Source organism: Solanum pennellii, chromosome 2 (assembly GCF_001406875.1).
Source record: "Solanum pennellii chromosome 2, SPENNV200".
NCBI classification, from domain to species: domain Eukaryota; kingdom Viridiplantae; phylum Streptophyta; class Magnoliopsida; order Solanales; family Solanaceae; genus Solanum; species Solanum pennellii.
The window spans coordinates 35,615,853-35,642,574 of record NC_028638.1 but is presented as its reverse complement, the minus strand read 5'-3'; the positions used below and the strand labels follow the sequence as shown (position 1 = coordinate 35,642,574).

At 31.7% G+C, this 26,722-nt stretch overlaps 2 protein-coding genes across 2 annotated transcripts in view; both read right to left on the bottom strand.

The window, feature by feature from the left end:
• Positions 1–4,954: 4,954 nt before the first annotated feature.
• LOC107008729 (phosphoinositide phosphatase SAC6-like) lies at positions 4,955–18,526 on the bottom strand. Its single transcript, XM_015207874.2, has 21 exons — positions 18,195–18,526; positions 17,233–17,396; positions 17,052–17,135; positions 16,578–16,705; positions 16,383–16,474; positions 15,428–15,485; positions 15,220–15,276; positions 15,105–15,138; positions 14,912–14,992; positions 13,981–14,087; positions 11,191–11,277; positions 11,018–11,095; positions 10,715–10,785; positions 10,539–10,637; positions 9,483–9,582; positions 8,593–8,701; positions 8,339–8,411; positions 7,750–7,843; positions 7,326–7,418; positions 5,971–6,037; positions 4,955–5,409 (listed from the first exon to the last, which is right to left on the bottom strand). The coding sequence occupies exons 2-21, from the start codon at positions 17,378–17,380 to the stop codon at positions 5,279–5,281; spliced, it is 1,791 nt and encodes a 596-aa protein (XP_015063360.1). The 5' UTR covers positions 17,381–17,396; positions 18,195–18,526; the 3' UTR covers positions 4,955–5,278.
• Positions 18,527–22,089: 3,563 nt separating this feature from the next.
• Positions 22,090–26,722, bottom strand: part of LOC107009291 — a 14,649-nt gene continuing 10,016 nt past the window's right edge. The window contains exon 2 of the transcript XR_001455387.2: positions 22,090–22,837. The gene's annotated coding sequence lies outside the window, so the exon portion shown is untranslated. The remainder of the gene's footprint in view (positions 22,838–26,722) is intronic.

Below are 26,722 nucleotides of genomic sequence, written 5' to 3'. Positions count from 1 at the left end.
CACTTATGATACAATGTATCAAACTTTTACCAAACAAACATAATATATTTCAAAAAAATAATTATAATTCATATATATTGCATAAATAATTCACTTTTAATACATAATCCAGATTTAACATTGCTATAAATAGTAATAAATAAAAAATATTACTAAAATCTGTAATTATTTATTTAAATGTATTGATTCATGTAATTTTTCCCTTATATGGTCTCAAAAATCAAAATTTAGCTCCAAAAGAATTGGTTAATTTTGCAATTTTGGAAAATGTCCAATTCATTTGCAAATTTAGTCGAATTGATAGAATTAAGAGGAATTAATATAAATTAATTAATTTAGTCATAAACCAATTTTTCCAAAACTACAACTATGACTTTGAACTAAACAAACTTAATAAAATATGACTCTAAGAGATTGTTTGGTAGCTAGCTAGAGTTACACGTGCATTAATAACAGATGAATTAGTTATGATAAAATCTATATGTTATTTTATGTAGGATTTAGTTATTCATATATCATTATTTTTCCAAAAAAAAAAAGGAAAAAAAGGTACTAGTAATTTTGCAATTTAGGAAAATGTCCAATTCAATTGCAAATTTAGCCCGATTGAATCGAAGAAGATGAATTAATATAAATTAATTAATTTAGTTATAAACCAAACTATTCATAACTATAATCATAACTTTAAAGTAAACTAACTTAATAAAATATTTAAGTAAGAAATAAACACTTTTGAAATGATTTTCTAATAATCGTAAAATATACTAGTTATATGCAAATTATTATTTTAAGACTCTAAAAGTGACAAAATTACATAAAAATAACTTTAAAATATTTTGAATTTCATTAATCATGTACTTAATACTTATTAGACTTATTTTAGCATGATTTAGTATTTTTAAATTATGATCATTTTAATTATGACTCATTACTTTGTAATATTTATTTTATATAATTTATTATTATTATTTTTTAAATATTTTAATGTCTTCATTCATATAACTTTTTTTGTCATTATTTTAAGAAGCATTTTAGATTATTGTATTTTGATTGGATTAAAGAAATATTTGGAGTACAAGTAACTTATATGTTTATATGAATACTTAACCTGTAAAGTCCAAAAACAAGAAAAAAAAATTCGAGGTATATTAATTTGGTTTGATTTATAAAATTAAAAACTCGACATAAATGACTTGGTTTGATATTTGAAAAACCTGAATCAACCCGAGGTTGAAAACCCCTCAAAATCTGAGTTTTACTAGTTCGATCTGGCTTATAAATTTAAAAATTTGACACAAATAATTTGATTTGATATTTGAAAAATCTACCAACTCAAACATGTAACCTATTCGATTATACTTGAAAGTTGAAATAATGATCTTGATTGAGCTATATGTCCAAGGTTGAGAAAATAATCTAGGCCAAAGGAAGGCCTAAGGTGAGCCGAGCCACTTATGAAAACATCTCTTTAAGCATAACCAATTTGGCATATTAGGATATAGGAAACTTACATAAATATATTATAATAAAAAAATATTTATCATTTATATTAATAATATTTTTTCACTTGATCACTTTTAGTTTATTTATAATACAAGTTTAATACATATTACAAAAAACAATTTGATAATCACATATAATACAAATTTTAATGATGAATAATATATTTATCACACATTTTAATACACTTATAATACAATGTGACAATCTTTTACCAAACAAACATGATATATTTCAAAAAACAATTATAATTCATATATATTACATACATAATTCACTTTTAATACATATTACAGATTTAACAAGCATTGCTATAAATGGTAATAAACAAAAAGTATCGCTAAAATCAGTTATTATATTTTAAAATATATTAATTTATGTAATTTTTCCTTAGGATGAGGATTCATTCCTTTATTTTACTGATTTAAAAAACAGAAACAAAACAACAATTAACAATTTTTTTATAATTTTATTTTCTAAAAAAAGACATAATTCATCACTATTCACACCTAACTTTTTTTTTATCAAAGAAAATATTTTTCCCCTTTGACTTAAACCAATAATTCAAGATGTAATAATTATTTTTTAAAAAAAAACAATCCTTTAATGATGCATCACTATTCTCCCCGGTGGATGGAGGCGTTCATTTTCCCCTCGAGATCAACAGGTCCATTACTGAGGTCTTAACAGAGGTTCATGAAAAATTTCGATCAGAAACAAGCCTGAATATCATATCACCAAAAATTCATGGACTGCATATGAGAATCGGCAAAATATAAATTTACTTGCTTTATGACTCGTTTGAACTTGAAAATGTGTATGTTAGCCCCTTGGGACCAACTGGCTCCTTAACTGAGGTCTTAATGGACATTCATGAAAAATTTTGATAAGAAACAAGCCAAATTCGGATCAACAAAAATCCATGGAATATAGCAGATGGATATTGGCAAAATCTGGGTATACCTTCTCTGGGGCTCATTTGAAACTAAAAATGCGTCTGTTTTCCCCTCGGGATCAACTGACTCCATTATTAAGGTCTTAGCGGACGTCCATGAAAAATTTTGGTCAAAAACAAATTGGAATCTCAAATGACAAAAAAATCATGGACATAGCACACGAAAATTGATAAAATCTGAATTTACCTGCTTTGAAGATCGTTTGAATTTGCTAATGTGCCTGTTTGCCTCTCGGGACCAACAAGCTCTATTAATAAGGACTTGAAGGACATCCATCAAAATTTCGCCCAAAGTAAGCCAGAATCCCGGATCACCAAAAATTCATGGACTATAACAAATAAAAATAAGTAAAATCTAGTTTTACCTACTTTGGGGCTCGTTTGAACTTGAAAATCCGTTTGTTTTTCCCTCGGGCTAACTGACTCCATTACTAAGGTCTATAGCACACGAAAATCGGTAATAATCTAGTTTATCTGCTTTGAGGCTCGTTTGAACTTGAAAATGTGTTTGTTTGCCTCTCGGGATCAACTGGCTCCACTATTATAAATGATAAGATGATATAAATTTCATTTTCCTTTACATATTAATGTTTGTTACTACATTATCTTGTATGTAAGATAATTTAGTATTTTAGTTTTATAAATGACTGGTAGGTTTAAGTACTATTTTATAAATTTTGTGATATTAAATTCTCGCACAATGCACGAGTAATTTTACTAGTGATGTATAATTATAGATTGGTTTGGTCTCGAGTTGACTTTCTTTAATTAAAACCAAACCACTAGTTTGAGTTGTTTCTCCAATTTACGACTTGGTTCAATTTTGTTTACCCCTGTTGCCTAATAAGCAAAATGACATAAATAATTTCTTAACTATAGGAGTATGTTTAAAACGTCCTTTAATTGTACAATTAATGAATTTAGTTCTTAACTATTCAAAAATTTGTCAGTTTTGATCCTTAATTATACACTTGCCGATTTTAGTCCATTAACTATAAACTTATCGATTTTAGTCCTTTAAATATTTAGAAACTTATCAAGCTTGGTCTTTGTCCATTTTTAATACAAATAACTTAGGTTTATACCAACGAGTCCATGCCTTGATAAATTAAATCCTTTAGATACTTTTCATGTTGTTTCTCTCTATGTTACTTTTTCTTCAAATTAACCTTATGCAAACAAACCTTAACCTCAACGATTTAAAATAAAATTCACGAGGAAAAAAATTTTAAGTCACAATTTTATTCCATAGAGGATAAAATAAAGCATATTATTGTTATTAATGACTCGAATACGCCAAATTTTATTATAAAAAGAAAAAAAATTACTACCCATTAAATCCAAGTTTATACTCCAACGACTTCATTGAACTGACTTTGTTTAACTTTTCAGAAATTGAAATTTATAAAATAGTAGATTTGCAATTCTTCTAATTTTTTTTAAAAAAATAGATCAATTTTATTATTCTATTCATTTTATTTTACGTAAAAAAAATTGAGTAAATAAAATAAAATTCACACTGATTAGCATATTCAAGTGCTTAATTTTATATTCAAGTGCTTAATTTTATCCTCCCTTGAACAAAATTAGGACTAATATCTTCTTTTCTCATTAATTTTATTTTAAATCGTGGATGTTATTGTTCTTTTCATAAGAATAGTTTGAAGAAAAAAAGACATGATAGAGAAACACTTTAAAAATGGATTAAAAATTTAATTTCACAAAGATTTTGATTAGTATAAATCTAAGCTATTTGTATTTTTAAAATGGACAAAAATCAAACCTAATATTTTGATTACTTAAAGGACTAAAATCGACATATTAAAACTGGCAAGTGTATAATTAAGGGACTAATGCCGATAACTTTTTATTTAGTTAAAGAACTATGCTAAATGTATAGTTAAAAGGACTAGTTTAGAACTACTCCCACGAACAATTTATGTCATTTTCTCTAATAAGCTAGCTCAATTTCTCACTACCAGTCTATCACCACAAACTTCAGAGTTCTTTACACAGAGTCACATTCAACTTAAACCATAATCAAATTTGGATATATAGAGTAGTTATTGAAAGACACTAGGAATGGTTAGCCAAAACACACCCCATATGATGCTACTTATTAGCTGGCATAATGGATTTGTTTCAAAATATTTAAAGTTCTACAAAAACAAAGAATCACTTTGTTAACCCCCCCCCCCCTTCCCCCCCACACACAACAAATATATCCTTGCTATTCTAACTAGTGGAGTTTTTATTGAGAAATGCTCTTATAATTAAGACATGTCTTTCTCAAGGAATTTGCAAAACCTTGAAAGACGTTATATGAGGAAATTAGACCTTATTTCTATTGTGGGACATGTACAACCAGTTTTTCTATGCAGGATCCATCTCAATTCCCAACCACCTTGTTGACATGAGATTTTCTCTAACAAAAAAAAGAGGATGAGTTATGGTGAACATTGAACAATCCATTGTTGCACAGAAAGGTCATACCAAACATAAATGAAGAATCAGAAGCACCTGCAGAAATTACACTGGCCTATGTCGACGCCAATGTTAAATTTCTTTCGTATGACTTCACAAAGTATTATTGGACCAAAATTCCAATCTATAAACAATCATTCGTAGCTAAACCCTCTGAAATGAAATGGTCGAAGTTATGACATGAAAGCACAAGTGGTAAAAAACAAGAAAAGAAATCTATAGCCAATCCATTGCACTGTGATTCCTTACCAAGAATACAAAAGTAAATGAATATGTTGACTAGCAAAACTAGCAACTTCAACAAATATGGCAACTAATCCAGCATCTTAAACTTATAAATCAACGCCTTGACTGGTGCAGGCGAGGCCTGTTACAGAACATGCGACCATTGGCCTTCACAAGTGCAGCTATGGCCAAACTTATGCTTGCCCAAATCAGTGAAAATAATAAGTTCCAAACATCATTCCGAACTGTAGATGGAAGAAAACAAGAACCTCGTATAAGGTTTATGAGTATCAAGAGATGTAAAGATTGTCACAAATGTTGTACTCCAAGTCAAATTATATTGGCAACGATCCTTTACTACCAGACAGAGTTTTTCCCTCCACCAGAATTCCACGCACACTCACAGAGAAAAGAAGAAAGAGGATCAAGAAAATGCAGCATAAAGGGCATAAAACATCCCTTCATCTTAAAATACATAGTTTATTACCCATCTCATATACATACTGCAAATACACTCCTTTGGGAGTTCCATTGTAATCTTTTACCCTAATTTCATATCTTTGAAGTCATGATTGATAACAGGCATGATTATAGAACATGAGTACATGATCAAGGTATTACTAACACATGGATCATTTTACTCTAGAAAGTCATGAGGCCATATAAACCCTTTCAACCCCCACCCCACCAAAATAGAAAAAAGAAAAACTAGAAGCAACTAAACTGGTTTGATTATTGAGATTGAAATTCAAAAATAATGATCATACAGTAGAACCATAGGAAAATTTCCATGTATGGAAGCTCACCTCTCCCCAGTGACAAGGTAGCAAAAAATAAGCCAGTCAAAATCAGTCCCAAGGCAAGAGGAAATGACTGCACATAGAAAAGTTTATAATTAGGTGAGATGATATGACTGACAACGTCAACGTCTGCTTAAAAATATCAGCACATATTTGGACCCGATGATTATTACGAGCAAACAAAAGGGAAATATAACAACACAGATATATAACCTTCTCAAAAAAAGCTTGAACACATTTTCCAGTCAAGTTTGGGCACATTGTGACAATCAAATGGCTGTCAAGTAGATTAAAAGAAAAAAAAGGCCAGCCCGGTTCATGAAGCATGGATTCAGGCAGGGTCCAAGAAAGGGCTGCAACCCTAGTGTTCTGGCTTTGGGTACCATAATCACTTATCATGAAGCTGTAAATGATCACTCTTTTCTGTCCTTTGAACTCAGATTGTGAGTAAAAGAGAGGGACAGGTATTCTTATATACAACTCTCCTAAAATACTGCGATTTTCTGGCTGGCAATTCTCCTTTCAGATGCATGCCTATCTTTTGTCTTGACGTGTTGGGATCATAAATAGCTTCCCCGAGAAATTTGAGACTAATGCTATTCTTACAGTTGAGGGAGCTCAGTGACGACATAGCTTCACCTACTTTATTTCACAATTCCAGCAAATGATAAATATGGAATATGACTGAGGTGAATTGCCTGTTAAATAATAATGGATTATAATATAAACGCCCAACTCCTACAAAATACAACTCTTTAGATCATTTCTTTGCATGTACCTGCAGTAGCATTCAAGTAAAGTCCTTTGATTTCACCTGTATCATTTTATACTTCGAAAACTGTTTCTCTTGCAAATTAGTTAACAATCTCCCCAATACATAAATGGCTGTGAGTTCACAATCTCGTCAACTTTGTTAGTGAAACATCCAAATTAATAGCTCCGGAGAAGCTTTAACCAAATAACCCAATTTTAGTTATAATAGTCTATTTAAGATCATGGCATTTACTTGCACCATATAGTAACTTGTAGAGGTATTTGCAAGAGCATAAGTGTGATAGATCAACCTTCAGAAGAGAGTTTCACCAACTAATCTCATATCCGCACAAAATCTCTACTAACTAGGCAACAGGATACTATCTACACTGTTTTTACTATTCTCCTAATTTTGAGATGTGTCTTGTATTATCTTTGCTTATCCCCTAGTTCTACCTCATGCACATGAAATATAAAATTCACTACAAACTACTTTAACCCTGTAGGTTACCAATGAATGCAACATTTTGTTATACACATACTCAGTAGAATCAAACAAATAAGAACAATATAAACTTGATATAGCAAGAATAAGTAATAGCACTCACAGCTATAGCTTCAATGCCTCCTTTCTGCGATGTCGCCGTCATATCTCGGGAGACAGACATAATGTAATGTCCTTGCATTAGATCGATTGCATCCTTCAGAAAGAGTAAGAAGAAGATAGAATTTAAGTGTTTAAGTAGACATGAGAGAAGTATAAACAGATTGTAAATTCTTAATCCTATCATCTCCCTAGCAATTAAGAAGAAAGTCATCCATCAAATATCAATAAATCATAATGAAGACAAGCAAAAGACTAATCAATGCATGACTGCAATTACTACATCCCACATACACCCAGATACATGATTTCAGTATCATTCAAAGAAAACTTTTCCAAATTTTCAAATGAACACATGGTACATGTAGGTAAAATGGATGCAAACTTAGTAACATGAAGTAACTAATTGCTGGTATGAGTAGCAATACCTGTTTAGTGCCATCAACAAAGTTGTTCAAGTAGTATCGCATTAGGGCATTGCGACCATCATTGACTATTCCTTGGACTGTTCTCTTACCAAATCTGCATCAATAGCCATTTTAAATTGCAATCATAGGTGAACAAAATACTTAGGTTCAGAATAGTAGATTTTCAAGATTATTGACGAAAGTACATGCACATACAAGTGCTAAATCCATGATTTAATTCTAAATACAGAATGAAAGACATCTTCAACTTTCCAGCTAAGACTTCTAAATCTTCAAAAGATTGTAGTCTTTTTATTATATTACTGGTTTGCAAAAGCAAATCTAGTTGGGTGCAGATACTGTTAAAACAACTCCAAATTGGCATGTGACTGACAGTTCACCAGGAAAGGTTTATGCATGCATATCAGCAAATATAAGAATCTGACTGGTGAATGTAAGGTTCAATTGCATTTGCACAACTAAATATGCCTATAATATGAAATACTGGCATAAAAATTGCTGCCTGTGTTTCATCCCTCTTAAAAATAACATCTACATATTTCAGCTGAACAAGAAGAGACATCTTTACCATGATCAAAGAGAAATATACCTGACAAAATCTCCCTTTAGGGCTGGAGTACCAGAATACTGTATGCTTATATCATCTCCATGGTTGGCCCACACTGCACTTATTCATATAAAGTTAAAAAGAAGATAGAACAAAAACCTGTAAAAGCAAGAATAGAACTAGGTGCTTCCATGAAAACCATTAAAGTTTTAAAAAAATCATCGGCCACAAATTCTAATGAAGCAACATATACTCTCGAGAGAAAACATTAATACAGATAATCAAAAATTACTCACATATTTTGAAGCTCTCATCAAGGTTGGAGTGTGTGCTTATAGTTTCTTCAGCATCAAAAATACCAAGTCTTCTGAGTTGGAATTCCAACATTCTGCGACCAAGCATGCTCTGCAAATGAATATCATTTATTAGAACATTACTTGAAGTAGGAGAGAAGAAATGCAGATCACGGCAGTAGCCTATATGGTCAGCTTAATTGGTATGGGCTCCTCGTGCATCTTTTCTTGACTCAAGTCTCAGCAACAAAATATTGGTCCTCCTTGCCCCCACCCTCTCCCTCTGTCACCACCAGCGGGAAGTCCTGAACACACACAAAAGAAGGAGATCCCCTCTATTCAAAAGATCCCATACCTAAAACAAGCTAACTAAATTTATCACTTGCCAATATGTCCTCATAATCGCGCCATAAAGCTAGCACACACAAGCATCTATATTACATCTCCTGTACAGTGATTGCTTTGGCCTCAAACCACCTACATTTCCTCTCTGTCCAGAAGACCCAACATACACAAGCTGGAGCAGTTTACCAGATTTCCTTATTACTTTGTTTCCATTGACACCCAAACCAAGTAGTAGGTGGGGGTGGGGGTGGGGTGGGGGGGGCTTGTTTCGAACAGTCCCTCAGTTCACTTCATGAACTAGTTTTGGGATTGAGTTAGGCCCAAAGTCTCTCAACAAGGAGCATAACTATGTGTGTTAAGTGTGAATAAGATAACATGCAAATATTAAGCAGTATCCTTTCACAGTGGCAAAGTTAAAGCATGTTAAATAGAGAACAAGCACTGCAAATGGGACTCGACATTATCCTCCCTGAACCAGTAAATCTAAGCGCTTTTTACATCCATATCCCTATAAAAAATCAAGTAATATTTTTATAGGTAGGAGATACCTGGGTGACATTTGTTCGGTCTAAGCAATCAATGCAGTTGGTCCTCACAACTCCAAGTTGCACCTCAACTTTTTCATCTTTCTCATTCAACAAAAAGTACCTAATATGGAAACAAGAAATCAAATTTAAGAATGACAGATGGGAAAAACAAGAAAGTATGTTGCTTGCAGAATGACAGAGAATGCATTTCTACCTCTCCATGCATAATGAAACACAAAACCGTACAAAATAACTTTTTGATGCAGAGCAATACAGAGTCTATTTTAAAGACAGTAATGCCGTTGCTTGTTACTTGCTCCACCTAGTATCAACAAAGTCCACCTTTTTTTTCTGTTACCTTTTCAGTATGCTCTCTCTCTCTCTCTCTCTCACTTGGTTTTATTTTCACATAATTCTCAAATCTAAAGTAAAAGAAAGTATGTGTGCCCTTGCTGCTATTATTCTTTCCTTGCCCGCAATGCAGGTAGTCTTGGCATAAGCTTCTTGCATCTTAGATGCATAATATAAGATAAGCATCTTGCTTCACCTGCCCTCTGACTTCTGAAAGTGAAATATTTCTTTGTCTACTCCCTATTAATTAGAGAGAACAATTTTTTGAGAAGGAAAATTAGAACTGGACTTATTGACTAGTTATTGAGCATAAACCTGTCATTCAGTTCATGTTTGGAAGAAGGGGAATAAAATGTGCAAACAGGTACCCAGAAACCTCCAACTCCCAAAAAGAAAAAAAGATGTAACCAACTAAAGCTCTCAACTATAAACCCGTGATATCCTGCATCCTTTAGACTGTCCTGCCCCTCAACATGCAGGCCAGAATAGGTGCCTGCATCCCATTTCGACCACCATCCCTATTCAGCTAGATAAGATTGGGATGATCCAGACTAGGAGCATGGCTTATGTGATCCCAAAGTACATGCCACAGTTGGGTGGCCAATAATGAGCTAGGATGCAAGATACCATACATGAAAGCAAAGAGGATAATATTACACAATATATACATGAAAAGTGAACTCAAAAGAATCTATACATGAACTGTAAACTCAAAGGAGATTATACCTATTCTTTATGAAGAAATCCTCAATTTGATCATAAAGGATAGAAAGCCGCTCAAAATGAACATGCCCGCATATATGGTGAAAATCAAAGTGCAAGTATCTGCAGAACTCGTTCAATATTAGACTGATGCGCAGAAACTTAGTGCTATGATTAGATCACCAGAAGAAAAACCCTACCTTACATCATCACCATCAACATGTTGCATTGCATTGGCAAACTTTTCATTCAAACGCCCTTCTCCTCCATGCTGAAAGGTTTCGGAAAAGAAATGAAAAATTGATAAAATTGCATGACACATCACCATGAAAATATTTATAGCCACGTTTTTACATACGCGGCAATCAAACCACTTTCTATGTATCAGAGGACATTTTTTTCCTTGATAAGGTAAAGGTATTAAAGGACATCTTCTAGAGCAGCATTTTTGTTAAAAGATAGACTAGTCTGGAAAAAATAGAATAATTATTCAAAGATTGTACCTTGTTGACGAGATCAACTGCTAGAACATTTCCGTATTTCTTTCTGAGGTCCAAAAAGTGTCTCTCAGCTACTCTAGGCTGCGGATACGTCACAAAATGAGGAATTATAAGAGAAGCCATATGAAAAATGTGAAGAGAATGAAGACACTGTAAAGCAGAAAATGCTACTCAACTGCTTCTTCAAGTCTCACAATCTCAAACTTAGGTTTATATGTCAAATCAACAATCTGATCCCACAGTAGTGGGATTGACCCTCTGACCTACAAAAGAAAAACTAAGAAGTTATACAAAACAGCATGATATCTCGAAAATATATACAAGCATGTGCATGTAATGAAACAAACCAATATATCTGGCCAAAAGGAACGCAGGTAGACATTTAAGATTGAAAATTTCCCTACTTTATCATTTCATTGAAAACCCAAAAAAGTTATTTGCATTATTTGACATAGATGATACAGTCTAATTTCGACCATCACATATTTATTATGTTAAAACTCGTAAAGAATCTGTAATACTTCCCGTTCAAGTAATACGAGTTTTGGAATCAGTCGAATCAGATATGATGATATGTCAAGACTGAGAAATTCATCCTTGCCCTGATAGAACATCTAAATTTAGTAGATTTCTATCGCAAATACAATTCCAAAGGATGGGTAAGCCAAATATGTCGAGCAAATGTGACAACGTAGAAATACAACACCAAGTTTCTATGACATCTTTTCCGACTTCTATTGTTTGTTAAATGCTACTTATCACCAGATTCAGAGCTTCAGTCAGTTCTGTTCTTATCAGAGGGTAAGCTATAATCCTGTGGCCAGCAGGAAGGAACTAATAGTAATCCTGGTGAAGACTGGAGAAGTTAAGTGATTTATCTTAATTAAGTTCTATTGCCGTTGGCAAATCCAAACAGTATTGTTGATCTCAGAAGCCCATATTGAGACTTGAACCTTTTGTCATCACTAAGTTCATAATTATTATATTGAGGTGTTTAACACAAATAATTTAATATACAGCAAGCATGACTTGTAGACAGAATGATCTTTTAACATAAAATGTTTTTTGATAATTGAACAAGTACCTAAGTATACTAGAGGTAACTTGTCTTACAACCATGATTAGTCGAAACTTTGTTTTATCAGCCAGAAAGGTACAATGAACCAAAAAAAAAAAAAGAAGAAGGGAAAAACAGAAAGCTGAAGCTTCTCCACTCAACTCTTAGTTGCATTGTGCAGAGTGGAACAAAAGTTACTATAGTTAGTTAGTGTACCTGATTTTCCTAGGTGACCTGAAGTATCTCCTGTCGAGAATATTAAGTCATCGCTGCATTTAGCAAAAAATATTGATTGGTGTATTCGGCAATATTTGCATAAATTTTGGTGTTGTTTACCACTTGTTTTAGTGTTTTTTTGTGCATAAACCATTGAAAATGGTCAATTAGGCTTGATTATGAATTTTGGACGTTTAGGAAGCACTTTAAAAAGAAGGAGAAAGTAGGATGGCCTGGGACGAAATTTAGTTAAAACTGGAAGATCTGGACAACCTGAAGTTGACTCACAGCCAGTCGTGAGAAATGCTTAGGAAAATTTTGCAAGACTTTAGGACTTATAGTGAAGGAAGACTGCCGCAGCTCCATCCCATGAGGAATCCGGGGACTGGATGATCAATCTGGGTGGCTCTTGCCAGACTAATGTCGTGGTTCGCACTTCAATCACAATGAGGAAAAATCTAGGCAGAAACAGGTGAGCTTATTTTATTCCACACAAGATTTGTAGGCCATGTAAAAGCCCTTCTACCCTATTTTTAGCAGACATTCTGACTGGTTTACCAAAGCTTTCTTGAAGCTTGGAAGAACCCAGAGTAGTTTCAATTAGTGGGCCCATCACACTATGGGATGTAAGTTTCCAATTCATCATTTCTTGGATGATGAATTTTTCCTATGAATACAAAGTTACCCTTTTCTCAAAAAAAAAAACAGTTTTTTCTGAGCTCTTCTTATTTTCTACTGCTGAGGACGTAGTTTTGACTTGGTAGTTGGTTCACAAACACGAGTAGCTAAATTTCTTATCTAGGGTTTCAATAGAACCACTTGTTGGATGAGCTTTCTACTGGGTTTTCCATTAATCAAGCCTTTTTCAGTTTCATTTGGTCAACTATGATGTGTATGTTGTTTGATTTTGGTGAGCGCTCAATTATTGTGCCCTAAAATCTTGTCTTGATTGGGAAAAGAATCACGATTGGGTTTTTGTTGTGCAACAAGACTTCAAAGTAATTAAGGAATTAATTGTTTCGCTTCACAGGTATTAGGGATGATTTGACCTTGTTGTGATATCTTTGATGAGTTGGTTACATGAATACTTAGCTATGGAGTGTAGTTATTGGAATTTATTGGATGTACTATGAAGTGTAGCTATTGGAATTTATTGCTAATAACTGGGAGATATTAGTGATAATATAAGAACTCATGATCATTTTAGAAGAATTAGGCCAGGTTAAGAGAAACACACCAATAGTTCAATCCAACATTTGGGATATACTGATCCTATTGAATTCTCCCCTCCATCTATTTAGTTGGCTATTCTATATATTTTTTTATTGGTTAGTATAATTTCATAACATAAAAGAACCTTGTTTTCATTACTAGGAAATTGTTTGAGTTTTTGAATCTAGTAATATTAACTAGCAATAAATAGATGCAGATACCTATGAGTTCGACCCCAGACTCAAACGGCAGGTTATATTTGCAGTGATTGCTTCCTTATTTTATGACTAAATAGGGTGTGATCAATTAGTAAGTATTTTATTCAAGCATGAATAAATACTAACATTTATTTAAATTATAAACCAGAAAAAGGAAAAAGGCTATCACTCTCTAATCACGTATCAAGAAAAGCAGATTAATTCACGAAAAACAAGAATGGAAGTAGAAAGAATCACACCATCACATTGTTAAACAAGTCTACCTGAACAAATGATGCAGTACATCCATTCAGCTGAATGATTTGCTCGCTTTCCACAAAATTTGCAACAAATCCATCAGTATCGGCACCTCTTCTCCACATTCGAGTGCCTACAATGATTATGAATAATTAACATAAGCCAGAGATCAGGTTATTGCTAATTATAGTTTCCTTAGAGCTCTCTCTCCATGATTTGAAAATCTAGCGACTGTTTGAAGGATAACTAACTGAAGAAGATGAGAAAAGTAAAGGCTTACTTTCTTCATTATTGATACTGATCAACCTAATAAGCGATAATCACTTATCAGATAGAATCTAAATACAAAGTCATCTATACAGTACTAGAAATGTGTTATAAGCAATTCATCTAAGAAAATATTTCTCATTAGGCACAATAAAACCAAGTATTAATCTGAAGATTTAAGGCCTAAAAATATAAAAAGTTATATTCATAGTCCCGAAAAACATTATCTAGGATTTATTTTAAACTGACAGGTATCTGAAGTGGGTGTAAGTAATGATCATAAAAAGAAAGTTGTAATGTACATAAACCAGTAAAGGGCGAAAGTAAGTGAAGTCAAGAGCAGAAAAGACATAACATGGTAAGAATCATATGTAAGACATTGTCCATATGCCAATGACATTACATGAACATTGAACAGTCAAATAACAAAGAAGAAAGGTGCATTATGGGCCTTTCAAAGAATTACACAGTTGAATCACCATTGATATCTTACAGTAGTTAACTGTTACCATTTCAAAAAATATCATTCACCAGTTTACTTATCAAAAACAATATGTATCATTCAGCAGATACTGAGGATCGATGGTTCTTCAGAAAACAACAACTACAATTCCGTTCCTTCAATCACATTGATCATTTTTGTCAAATTGCAAAGTTAAGAAGGAAATAACAAGAGAAAGCAAAGAATACCAGTTCTCCTATTACACCTCCTTGCAATCAGTGTAACATCAACAATGTCTTTCCCAATTGCTGCTTGAAAGTTGTGAAAACCTTATGAAAAGTTAAGGTATAACCTCAAAAGATAGCAAACAAAGATATCCTTAAACATGAATTGACGCCATGAAGGTTAAAAAACCCATGTATAACTGAATTGCAAGGATACTGCCTTGGACAACTGGAAGCAGGAAAGGGTCGAGCTGCCATGACAAGAAAAATAGATGAGTTACAAATCTAGAGTAGATCCAACAAAATGAATGAAACTCACAAAATATATTTACCTTGTGATCTATTAGCACTTCCATCATATAGTTGTTCCAAAGAAACCGAGGGTCTGCCTGTGCAAAAACAAATGAAAGTGAAGTTATCAAATCAATAGTTAACCAATCAACAACAGGTTCTACATCAGTTAAAAACGTAACAAGCTACCAGATATGAGTAAATGACTAGACTATGGACTTACATTTATGTAGGATCTAAAAGACTTACTTGTCTCCATAGAGGAAGCAACTTGGATTCATCACCCAAATCATGCAATCGCTGAGCACTGCAGTAGGAACCTCCATAAGTTTCATATTATTGAGAATTGCACCCTATATATTCTTACAATTAGATGAAATGTAACAGTGATAGAAATGTCATAATTCTAGTGTACTTTAAATTAAGAGCAAGTAACTTCAAGTTTAAAAACTTTTAAAACGTAAAATTCACCTCCAAGAATGATAACCTAAAATAAAATCTATAACAAAGGGGGATAGCTTGCTTAGTTTATTGTCTAATGTAGGGAGATACACTTTACAGGGGTTCAACGTAATGAGATCAGCATAGAGGGAGATGCAAAATAAGAACCTTAAAAGATATAAAAATTTAGCATGGAAGTCTGTTATACGCTAATTAAATAACCTTCAGAAAGAACTGACTTGAATTCTGAAGGATTTTTTTTTTTTTTTGCAAAGTTAACTTCTGTAGAAAAACATATATGTGTCCCTTTTATATAGCACTTTCCAGGATAACTCAAATACTATTCTTTTTTTAAAAAAAAAACATAATTCTTAAAATTTTGACAGTTGGATACCCAATTCGCTCAAATGATCAAAACAACCGTATACTTCACCTAAACTAACATAATGAACACTGTAGCCTCAGAGGTACGTTCATCTTAGTTCAACATAAATTATTATGTCTCCACATTCTCAATGTTAAAGACGACCAATTCAAACATCAAACATCTAAAGCTCAGAATTTCATGGTCCATGCTTTAGTGTCAAGCAATAGCCAATTATAACACTTCCAACCAGAATGTTCCCATTTCTTGAAAATAACAAGAACAAATAGTATTTTGTAGGCACAAAAAGCTAGTTGATCAATTTCCAAGCACCTTCTAGAAAAGAAATAAAGGAAGCAAAGCTTGTTTAAGTACTGTAAATGCAAAAAGATAATTCACCTCAATGTTATATTGACATCATAAGAGAAGTACAGACCAGGAGTCTTTTCTGCTACATTTAGCAGGGCAGAAAACTCAGCTTCCATTTTTTTCTGCCAAAGGAAGAAGAAACATCATTGCACCAGAAACAGAAACAGAACCAACTAGATACGCTTCAAAATAAACAGAGATAAGAAGGTAGATATGAGAAACTACCTGTTCTACAGGAGTGTTCTTGAGAGAATGATCACAAGGGAAAACCTTCATTGATGAAACTTTAAAGATAGGGTGTCCCATGTAAGATCCAACACTTTCGCGTTCAGTTATGACCAATAAATATGATCCTGAATGCAATAAAAAGAGAACTTATGACCATTCTTTTCTGGAACTTTGATGTTTTCCTGCAACCTACGATATTCGATTTATCCATTCCTCTCAGAGTATAAGTATGATAGATAAAAAGGAAGAGGTTTTTTGATGGCATGAGAAAACTTTTTAGCGACTTTTCTAAAATAAGTCTTGTTTTCCCTTCCTAATTGTTTCAAACATATCTGTGCAAGACCAAGAGATTGGTGCAATGATTCTAACCGAATTACTTCGTAGAATGATCTGTGAAGAGAATGATCAAGAAAAGGGATACTTTCACATACAAATTATTTAATCATAATATTCTCCTATTTACTGACTTGCCTGCCAAAAGCTTTAAAATCCCAATAACTCCAAAAATTGTCCGAATTTTGGGAACACGAAGTGAACTGCAATGTGGTATCTCATCTAAAGAAGAGAAAATATACAAGGAAAGAACAAAGTTAGCTTATAGAAAAACTAAAAACCAGTAGAGCATTTGAAAACAGCAAAATAAGAAAACAACCTATTAGTTTCATCGACCCATCAACACGACTAATTTCCAAACATGAACCAGAGGATCCATCAGTAGGCTCAACAACATATTGGTCTGGAAATTCCCAAAGTCGCATCCGTTTATACAGTTTCTGTGAAGAATCTCCCTTCTCCATCATTATTGGAATTCAATCACTATAAAATTGTAAGACAAAATCAAATCACTGAACCATAATTGATACTATCAGTTTTGAGTCTCAAAATAAGAAACATAACAGCATTAAAATTCTAACAGGATGAAAACAAATTGCAATAAGGACAAGAAACCTATGAAATGCTAGCAATATATGCAGTTATACACAAGTAACAATTTTATGTGTACCAATGTCTCCATAACAAGCACTATAGCAGCCTAACAAGAATAATCCATCAAGTAACTCCCAAAAGAAACCAACGCCCGTGAACTATAAAAGTGATGGTTGCATGTTTCACTGTCTAAAAGTAATTCAGCTGGGTTTTTTTTTTCTCTTTTTGTTCATGTCACAATTTACCCAAGTTGACATCCCAAAGTTTCTTCATTTATCTATGATTTTAACTATAGAAGGGTGTTATCACCATCATATCTGTGCTTTAATATCCCTCCCATGAAGTAAAACGAAGTATTCAACAATCACATGACAATTTCTTTATTATCTATCTTTCATAGACTAAAAACAATGTCAGGAAAGTTCTATTCATTAAATATATATCCGAGAATAACTAAAGCAGATCTAATAATCGAATCTTCCACAAGCTCCTGATGTTTCTTAAACAAGATATACATTAGTTAACAAAAACATCTCAAACAATGATCTAACAGTTTACTAAGATTCCTATCGCCAATTCTACCATCAAGATTTGACCTTTAAGGAATATGAAATACAACCCATGAATTGTAGAAACAGAGTAAACAATAAGCATGATAAAACCCCAAATAGTGCAAAAATTGAATACCTGAATGGAGAATCTGCGAATAACTAGAAAATGGGTGGTTCTAACAAGGGAGTAAAATCAATAGAGGCAGTGAGGGTAGGCTGAGGCCAACCCAAAATCAAGAAGGAGCAAGAGTGGCAGCAATAGTAGAAAGTAAATCGAATAAATTAGAGAGAAGAAGAAGAAAAAAGGTTTCTTTTTCTTTTTTTTTCAGTTTCACTATTATTTGGGCGCAAAAACAAACTCAAAGGTAGATGGAGTGAAAACAAAAAAGGGGAAGGAATGATACAACGTTCGATTCGCTACCAATTTAACGGAATACCCAACTCTTCCCTTACTTCTCGCTTCTAGTCTGACTCTATTACTCTATTATCCTTTGATCTAATGTTCGATATCTATGTTATAGTTCAAAGTTTAATATATAAATAATATATTTTGATTGATTATAATGGTACGAAATATATAATAAAAATGTTCATTTTGATTTTTAATACATTTTATGTAAAATGTTTAATATATGATAAAATGTGTTATTTTGATTATTTACCTAAACTTAACATATTCATTTTTTTAAAAAGTCTTACAGACTTTACATGGCTAATAAAGTTTACTATTATTGTCTTTTTTGTTAGTTTTAAAGAGATAGCTCCATAAAATTTAACACCATTTTCTTTAATTAATTTCTTTAACAAAATTTACTATTTTCTCCTATTAAAATATTATTCTATTGATGTTGTACCCATTTCTGTTTGAAGTAAGAGAAAATAATAATAATTTTTGTTAGAGATTGTAAAAAATTAGTACTCATTAGATTTCATGAGATTTTTCTTTGAAGTTAATAAAGAAAATATCAATGGTGAATTTTATTAAGCACATGAAGTCCGTAGTTAAATTTAATATTTTTTTCTTATAAAAAGTTTGTTACTTTAGGATAAACGATCAAAATGAACACATTTTATCATATGTTTATGTTATGATTATTTCAGTCAAGTAAAATATATTAAGGACTAAAATGAACATCTTTATTATACGTTAGGAACTATTTCAATCAAATGAAATAAATTAAGAATCAAAATATAATATTACTCATACATTGAGGATTATTTTGGTCATTTTCTTAATTATTAAATATTACAGAAGTAATACAATATTTGATAGTTAATTATAAGTATGAATAAAATTAATATTTTGTGTTTTATTTTTTTAGAAATATGCATAACTAATAGTATGTATATATATAATTCCTGCATTTGTAACAAACGACTTCCAAGTGCTTCATTTTGCGTAAATGATTGAAAACAAAATTTGTCATTATGTTTATTTTGAGTCTTTTAAAAACAGTTTATCTATCTCGATCAATAGATAATGCTAAGATCTACATATACTTTACCTTCTTTAGGCTCTACTTCTGAAATTTCACTGATTGTATTGTTATTGATCGCATAGAATAAAATTCATTCAGTTATGAAAATTGAGATAATAATATAGTTTATGCACTTATTTTAAGGGATAATACACGAGTACCCCTCAATCTATGTCCGAAATCTCAGAGACACACTTATACTTTACTAAGGTCCTATTACCCCCTGAACTTATTCTATTAATAATTTTTTACCCCTTTTCGGCTCCGTGACACTATCTTGTGGATCCAACGCTGGTTGGCTTTGTTTTTTAAAATAGCATCACGTAAGCCGAAAAGGGACAGAAAATTACTTATAAAATAAATTCAAGGGATAATGGGACCTTAATACAGTATAAGTGTGAATCTGAAATTTCGGGCATAGATTGAGGGGTACTTGTGCACTTTTCCGTTATTTTAATCCAACGTGTTATACTAAACCTTAGTTCGTTGGAGGAATATATTATTCCAATAGTTATGCGATGTACATGTTCAAAAAAATGTCCTGTCACAATGATGCACCTCACGTTATTCTTTTCTTTATTTTTCTTCCTAATAATGAACAAAATTCAAACATCTTTCAACCATCCGTATTTTTTATCAAATCTATAATTATATTATATACTCAATTATAAATATGATATGCATTTATTGATCTGCTTTGATATTTCTGTTTTCTTTTAAACAATATGTTTGTCATTGATTCTTTTCTTTACAACTAGAAAAAGATCATTTTCCATCATTATATTTTTGAATTTTGATGGTTTTTTTGGATGATGATTAAATATCTTATGATCTGTATCCTTTAATCAAGTGATAAAGGTAGTAAGAAATAGAAAAAACTAGGTAACTTCCATAGTTATTTTTTTGAATAAATGAGTTTAAAACTTCGAATTAATGAATTTCTTTTAAGAATTAGGCTTAAGATGTAAACTTTATTAGTACATTAGAGATAAAATTTTAACAAAAAAGTATAAACTATAAAAAGTATAAATGGCATGGGATGTTGTTGGAAGGTTCTGATGCACCTTTGAGGGTTGAGATACTTCAAACTGTGGAATAGTTCTAACCAAGGCAGGTCATGGACAACACTTATAGAAGGATTGAGTGGAACATTATTGGTTCCTAAGCAAATCCTTGTGTAGGTTGACTACTAAGCGGAAGAATAACTCAAGTATACACGAGCATCAAAATCGAAGAATAGCTTAAAACAATTTTCTAATCTCAAAATTATTTGAAAATATTTAGACAATTTTCCCTCCTTTGTATGTATAGCGAAACATACATATTTATGTTTGCTATGAAGCATAATTATGCAAATTATAGCTATATCATACAAATATGATTTTTATGTCTGTTATATGTTAAAATTGCTCTAGTAAAAACTCGTGTACCGACCTACACTAGGTCCTTGGAAGTTGTTAAGAGTTTGTAATGTTGAGTGATTTTTTCTTATTGTTGTGTTTTGTCAACCCCGATTCTAACTATAGAAAGAAAATTTTCAATTTAATTAAGAATGTATGGTAAGACTTCGCCTATCTAATTAAATACAAGTAATTTTTTGTGTCATCCCGTAATTTAAATTGTAACAAAGTGTACGTGGATTCTCCAATTTGTAAGTACAATACTCTATAATTAATTAAAAAAAGAATGAAATTTTCGCAAGTTATTTCAAAATAATTATTTAAAAAAAAATTTACGATAAAAGATTTGATAATATCTATCACTTTGTGAAATAGATCCTACTAAGCCGAATCCCCAAAAAAACAAAAAACAATAATAAAGTAATTTTCCATTATATGACTTTAATTAATTCACAATAGATTTTTACTAACCAAAAGTCACAGAAAATTAAAAGTTAACACCCCAAATAAAAAAAATCAAAAGTTTCATTTTTTTCCAACAAGAAAATTTTATTTTTTATAGTGCAAAAATCTAGTCATGTACTGTGATTGATCAAGATTTCTACCATTTGATAATATCAATATTGGAGATTTTTAATATTTAAAATAAATATACATTACATGAATTAATTCTTTAAGTACGTCAATTAATGACACTTATTGAGTAGTGATTTGAATTTATTCCAATAGTCCATAAAAAGTTAATAAAATCAATAGAAAATAAAAAGGATAAAACAATAAATGAAGATAAAAGAAAGTTAAGATATAAAGCATAAACAATGTGCCTATTAAATTGATTTAAATACAAGATGAAGAAAATAAGAATAATTTAATAAAAAGTTTATTAAAAACTTTTTTTTAAACAAAAAGTAAGAAATATAATATAGTAAAAAAAAATATTTACACGCATGACAAACGAGTTTGTATAAACACAACTAATTTTGGTGGTTAAAAGTACCATGCAAGCAAAAAAATATGAAATAAATGAGTTTGGAGGAGGAGAGGGGGATAGGACTCTAGTTAAGTTTAGGTGTATCTCTAAAATTTTGATCATAATCTAGGAGAATACTTGTATCATATCTCAAAACTAAAGAGAAAATTACCATTAGCTATATACCATCAACATATAATTGACTATATATCTTGTTGTGCCACTACAACATTCCATGCAAATATTCGTCAATGACATCTTCATCTTTAGAAGATAATTTAGTTGTCAAAACAACAGAAATGGTATTAAGCAGATGAACAAAAAAAAATCTTGACGAATAAAAATGAAAAATAACATTGTTTTCAAGGTTAGACGCATACTCTACCACTTAAATATATGTTGTTGTACAATATCCACCTTATGCAATCTCTCGTAATGATTCAAAAGCTCTCATTTTCAATACCATGAAACTATGAAGGTTTCAACTTCAAAAACATAGTTAATAAGTCATGGTTAGTATCCTAGTATTGAATGAAAGAACACATCAATACCCGAAGCTTCATCCATTCTTGGAGCGATACTAGCAGCAGAATAAGTGTCTGGGGCCTGAGTAGGAGTGGCTCCAGTAAACGCTATCCCACTCAGGAAGGTTAACACTTGTCGACTTGCCGAATAACCTCACAAGTCATAGGGGGAAGGCATAAACCCTAACTTGAGTCGCCATCTCGATCGGGTTCAATACCCTTCTTGAACTCTACCTCCACACCATCCTTAATATGAACCTGTGTAAGAGAGGGGAGGGGTTGCTGGTCTCCAACTCTAGCGGGTGTTTCTTTCCATATGCCTTTGCCTCTTCCTCACCCTCACATTGTTTGTTCTGCAATTGGAGCTGGTACTCTCTCTCTGATCTGTTTCATCTGGTGTCATCCACCTAAAGGATAAAGAATTAAAAAAGTCGAATATCAATTCGAATCAAGTTATAACATCAAAAGAAAAGAAGAGAAAAATATACTAAAGTCTAATAGCCTCACGAAGAAAAGTACAAAAGTCTAAGTACCATTCTGTAAGACTTTACTAGACCTATTTTGGTATGACGAGATCAAAACACCTAAGACTTTGATACCAGCTTTGTCATAATCCAACATGTCGTAAGAAACATTATTTACTAGCATGCAAAATGTTGAACAATAAAAAGGAAATAGTTCTGAAAAAGTTTTAAAAAGTGTCATAATAGAAAATTCATCACCACTAAACATTTGTGGAAAAAATCCTCCTAAAAATTGAAAGTCGTGTGTCAAAACATATATGTTGTCTAGAGTATGCAACCCCAAAACATTAATAGTCTAACTCCAAAAAATGGATTAGAGGGGAAAAATCAATAGCGGCTTGAAAAAAAAATAGCCCGCATTATTTGGATTCAAGAACTGCAAGAATCATAATTGAGGTCATAATTGAGGTCACGAAGCCAGGGGCAGATTTAGGAAGGGAAGGGGGGAAGGGTGTCACCTGACACTGCTTCGCCGGAAAAGATGGCTAAAGTGTATATATGAAACAAAAGCAAAGACAAAAGGTCTATTTAATAAAAGTGACACTAGTCGAACAATAGAAGTGTGTTGCTTAGGTGTTTTTTTGCCAAAATTCATTAGGCAAGGTTGTGTGTTCAATCCTACATAACCACATTTTTTTAATGTTTTTTTCTTTGACCTTCTTTGTTTAGTAAATTTTTGGTATTTTGTATAGATAAACAAAAATTTAGTATAATATTATCAACAAAATTAATTTGAATACATTTCATAAAAAAGAACTCATGAAAAAAATTATAATGTGTTTTTATTTTATTTTTTTTAAAAAAAGTTATAACAGTATACATGAATTGTGTTTTATTTGTGTGTATATTTTTTTAAAAAAATATGGTTTATATTATTTTATTTATTTCTTATTTTAAAGGGTGGCATTGTTTACGAAAAATTATGTGTATGCCTCTGAGTACCATGACGTGTGAAGTGTGTAGACCGTAGTGTTAAGTACTGGCATAGTGTCTAGTTATATTAAATTATTAATATTTAATATTTTTGAAGGGTATAGTAGTAACTTGATAGAGTCTTAATGGATTATCGGTTTACCCAATAACCCAAAACTAAAAATCGATACCAGACCGATAACCCAATAATTTTTTTTATATAAAACCACTAAAACTCCATTAACCCAATAGTAATGACCCAATAACATTTTTTTTAATTCGTTTTATTGGTCAGTTTGATTACTGCACACCCCTAATTTTGAGATTTTTTTTACATTATGTGTGTCTTACCCCACCATAGAGGGCCCACTTCAAACCTTGACGTTCCAAATCAATCCTTTCACACCAACTTATATATCGAAAGTTCTATCGCGCGAATTCACTTTCGGAAAGATCTACAAACTCCTTAACGTCTTAGAACCAACAAAATTAAACTTTACCTAGACATTTTCTCCAATATTGTTCCCGAATTTCCCTAGACCTGCTTGTCTCACTCAGATTTCGTCCAGGCTTAGCCTAACCTAAAATTTTAACTCACTACACCAAAAGTTTCTCACTCATTTTTCTTCACTATCAACTCGCCAATAAAGATGAGGGAAATCGCTATAATGACTATATTAGAATTGAAATTTGACACATGGATATATGTGATCAACCACAAGTGATATAGCTTTTTAAAATTAGAAGAAAAAAGTTTGGGTTAGTTTGAGGGGTATCAATGAGCAAATAAAATAGCTTGAAAATAGTTTTAGACCAAATGGAGGATGCAAACTATCTTTGATGATTTTTTATATTTTTAGGATATTTTTATCTTCTTTTTTTGATTTAATGATAAGCTTATCTATATTTGAAATAAGGACGGATCCACGTGAGAATCAATGGTGATCAAAGAAAGAACGTAACTCCATCAAATCTACCACCATTCTCTCAAGTTTCTCCAACAAAATTTACTTCATAATTTAAAAATTATCCTTCAAGATCCAAAAAATTATATGCTCAAGCAAAAAAATTTAAGCGAGAGAAAAAAGTAAATTTTGTTAGAGAAAGTAGAGATGAAATAGCGTTGTATTTTATGGAGTTTTTTCTTTATAGCTAAGCTAACAAAGAAGACAACATTAATGGTGGATTTAGTTAGCCGCATAGGGTCTATAGTTAAATTTGACACTATTTTTTTGATAAATATGTTGGTTTAAGTTAAAGTACTAAAAATGAACACTTTTGTTATACATTAAAGATCATTTTAATCAAATGAAACATATGAAGGACTAGAATAAACATCTTTTTTTAAAAAATATATTATGCACCATTTCAATAACGTAAAGTATATTAAGGACCAAATAAAACATTACCAATATATTGAATATATATTATCAACTCTTTTTCTTTAATAATTTTCTTAAAATAGCTTGTCATACCTTTATTTTTTTTTGTTAATTATACTGTAGTACTGACTAATTGTCTATACAAATTAGAGAATCCACGTCACAGTCAATGGTGTCGTGAACACCATCCTCAATAGATAAGATGTATCATTAAATCAACAAACTAGAGACAAAATATCTTTAACATATAAAAACTCACTCATAGATATTTTGCATTCTTCTGTTGGCCCAAATGTATTTTCAAACTTTTGATTCCTTATTATCAAAAGTTATGTTACTTATGATTGATAACATGTATTCCTGTGTCAAATTTCAAATTCTAATTTCATTATTGTAGCGACTCCCCTCTTCGTCATCGGTGAGCTAATAGTGAAGAAAAATGAGTGAGAAACTTTTTGAATAGTGAGTTAAAATTTTACGTTAGGCTAAGCCTAAACGAAATTTAAGTGAGACAAGGTCTAGGGAAATTCACGAAAAGGATTTAATTCATGTTATAACGTGAGAGCCCGCTGCAACATTATTGCTATAGCTGAATTGGACATTTATAGTGGGGTTAGTCACACTTAATGTGAAAAAATCTCTCAAAATTAGGGATGTACAAAAATCAAACTGACCAATAAAATGAATCGAAAAAATGTTATTGGATCAAAGTTATTGGGTTAATGAGTTTTTAATGGTTTTATATTAAAAAAAATTGGGTTATCGGTTTAGTATCGATTAGTTTATTGGATAAATCGATAACTCATTAAGACGATAGTAAGCTACTGCTCTACCCTTCATAAATATTAAACATTAATAATTTAATATAGCTAGACACTACATCAATATTCTACCCTATGGTCTACACACTTCACACATCATAGTCCCTCTACTTCACATAAGAAGTTCCATATTATGTTTTGGTTGTAACATACTATTGTAGTCTTCGTACTACATTTACTCTTATTGAAACAATTTCCCATAATATTTCTTGTCTCACTACATCAAAGCATTTGCAGCTAATTTTCTTGTCTCACTGTATTGTGCTAAATTGTTAAAGAAGTGAGAAATTATATTTTTATTTTATGAGCATTTTCTTGATGGGTAAACTGAAAATTGAATCGTTAATGACCAAAAATCGATAAATTGAAAACCAATAACGAATATCTTATTGGTTTAACGTATTTAAAAATAAAAAATCTATAAATCAAACTGATAATACATAAAAGTGTACTAAACCGACCAATGCACACCCTTACCCAAAACTGCTCATCGTTTGGAAATTACGTTTTGGGGAAGAGCAGAAGTGACTTGGGCGAATTTCTTTTATTTTCCATCGCAATCATCCGTTAAGGTAAGAAAATTACTCCCTTAACTTAGTAATTCGATTCTAGAGCCTTAGAATAAGTGGTTGTGATCTTAAGAATCGGGGGGG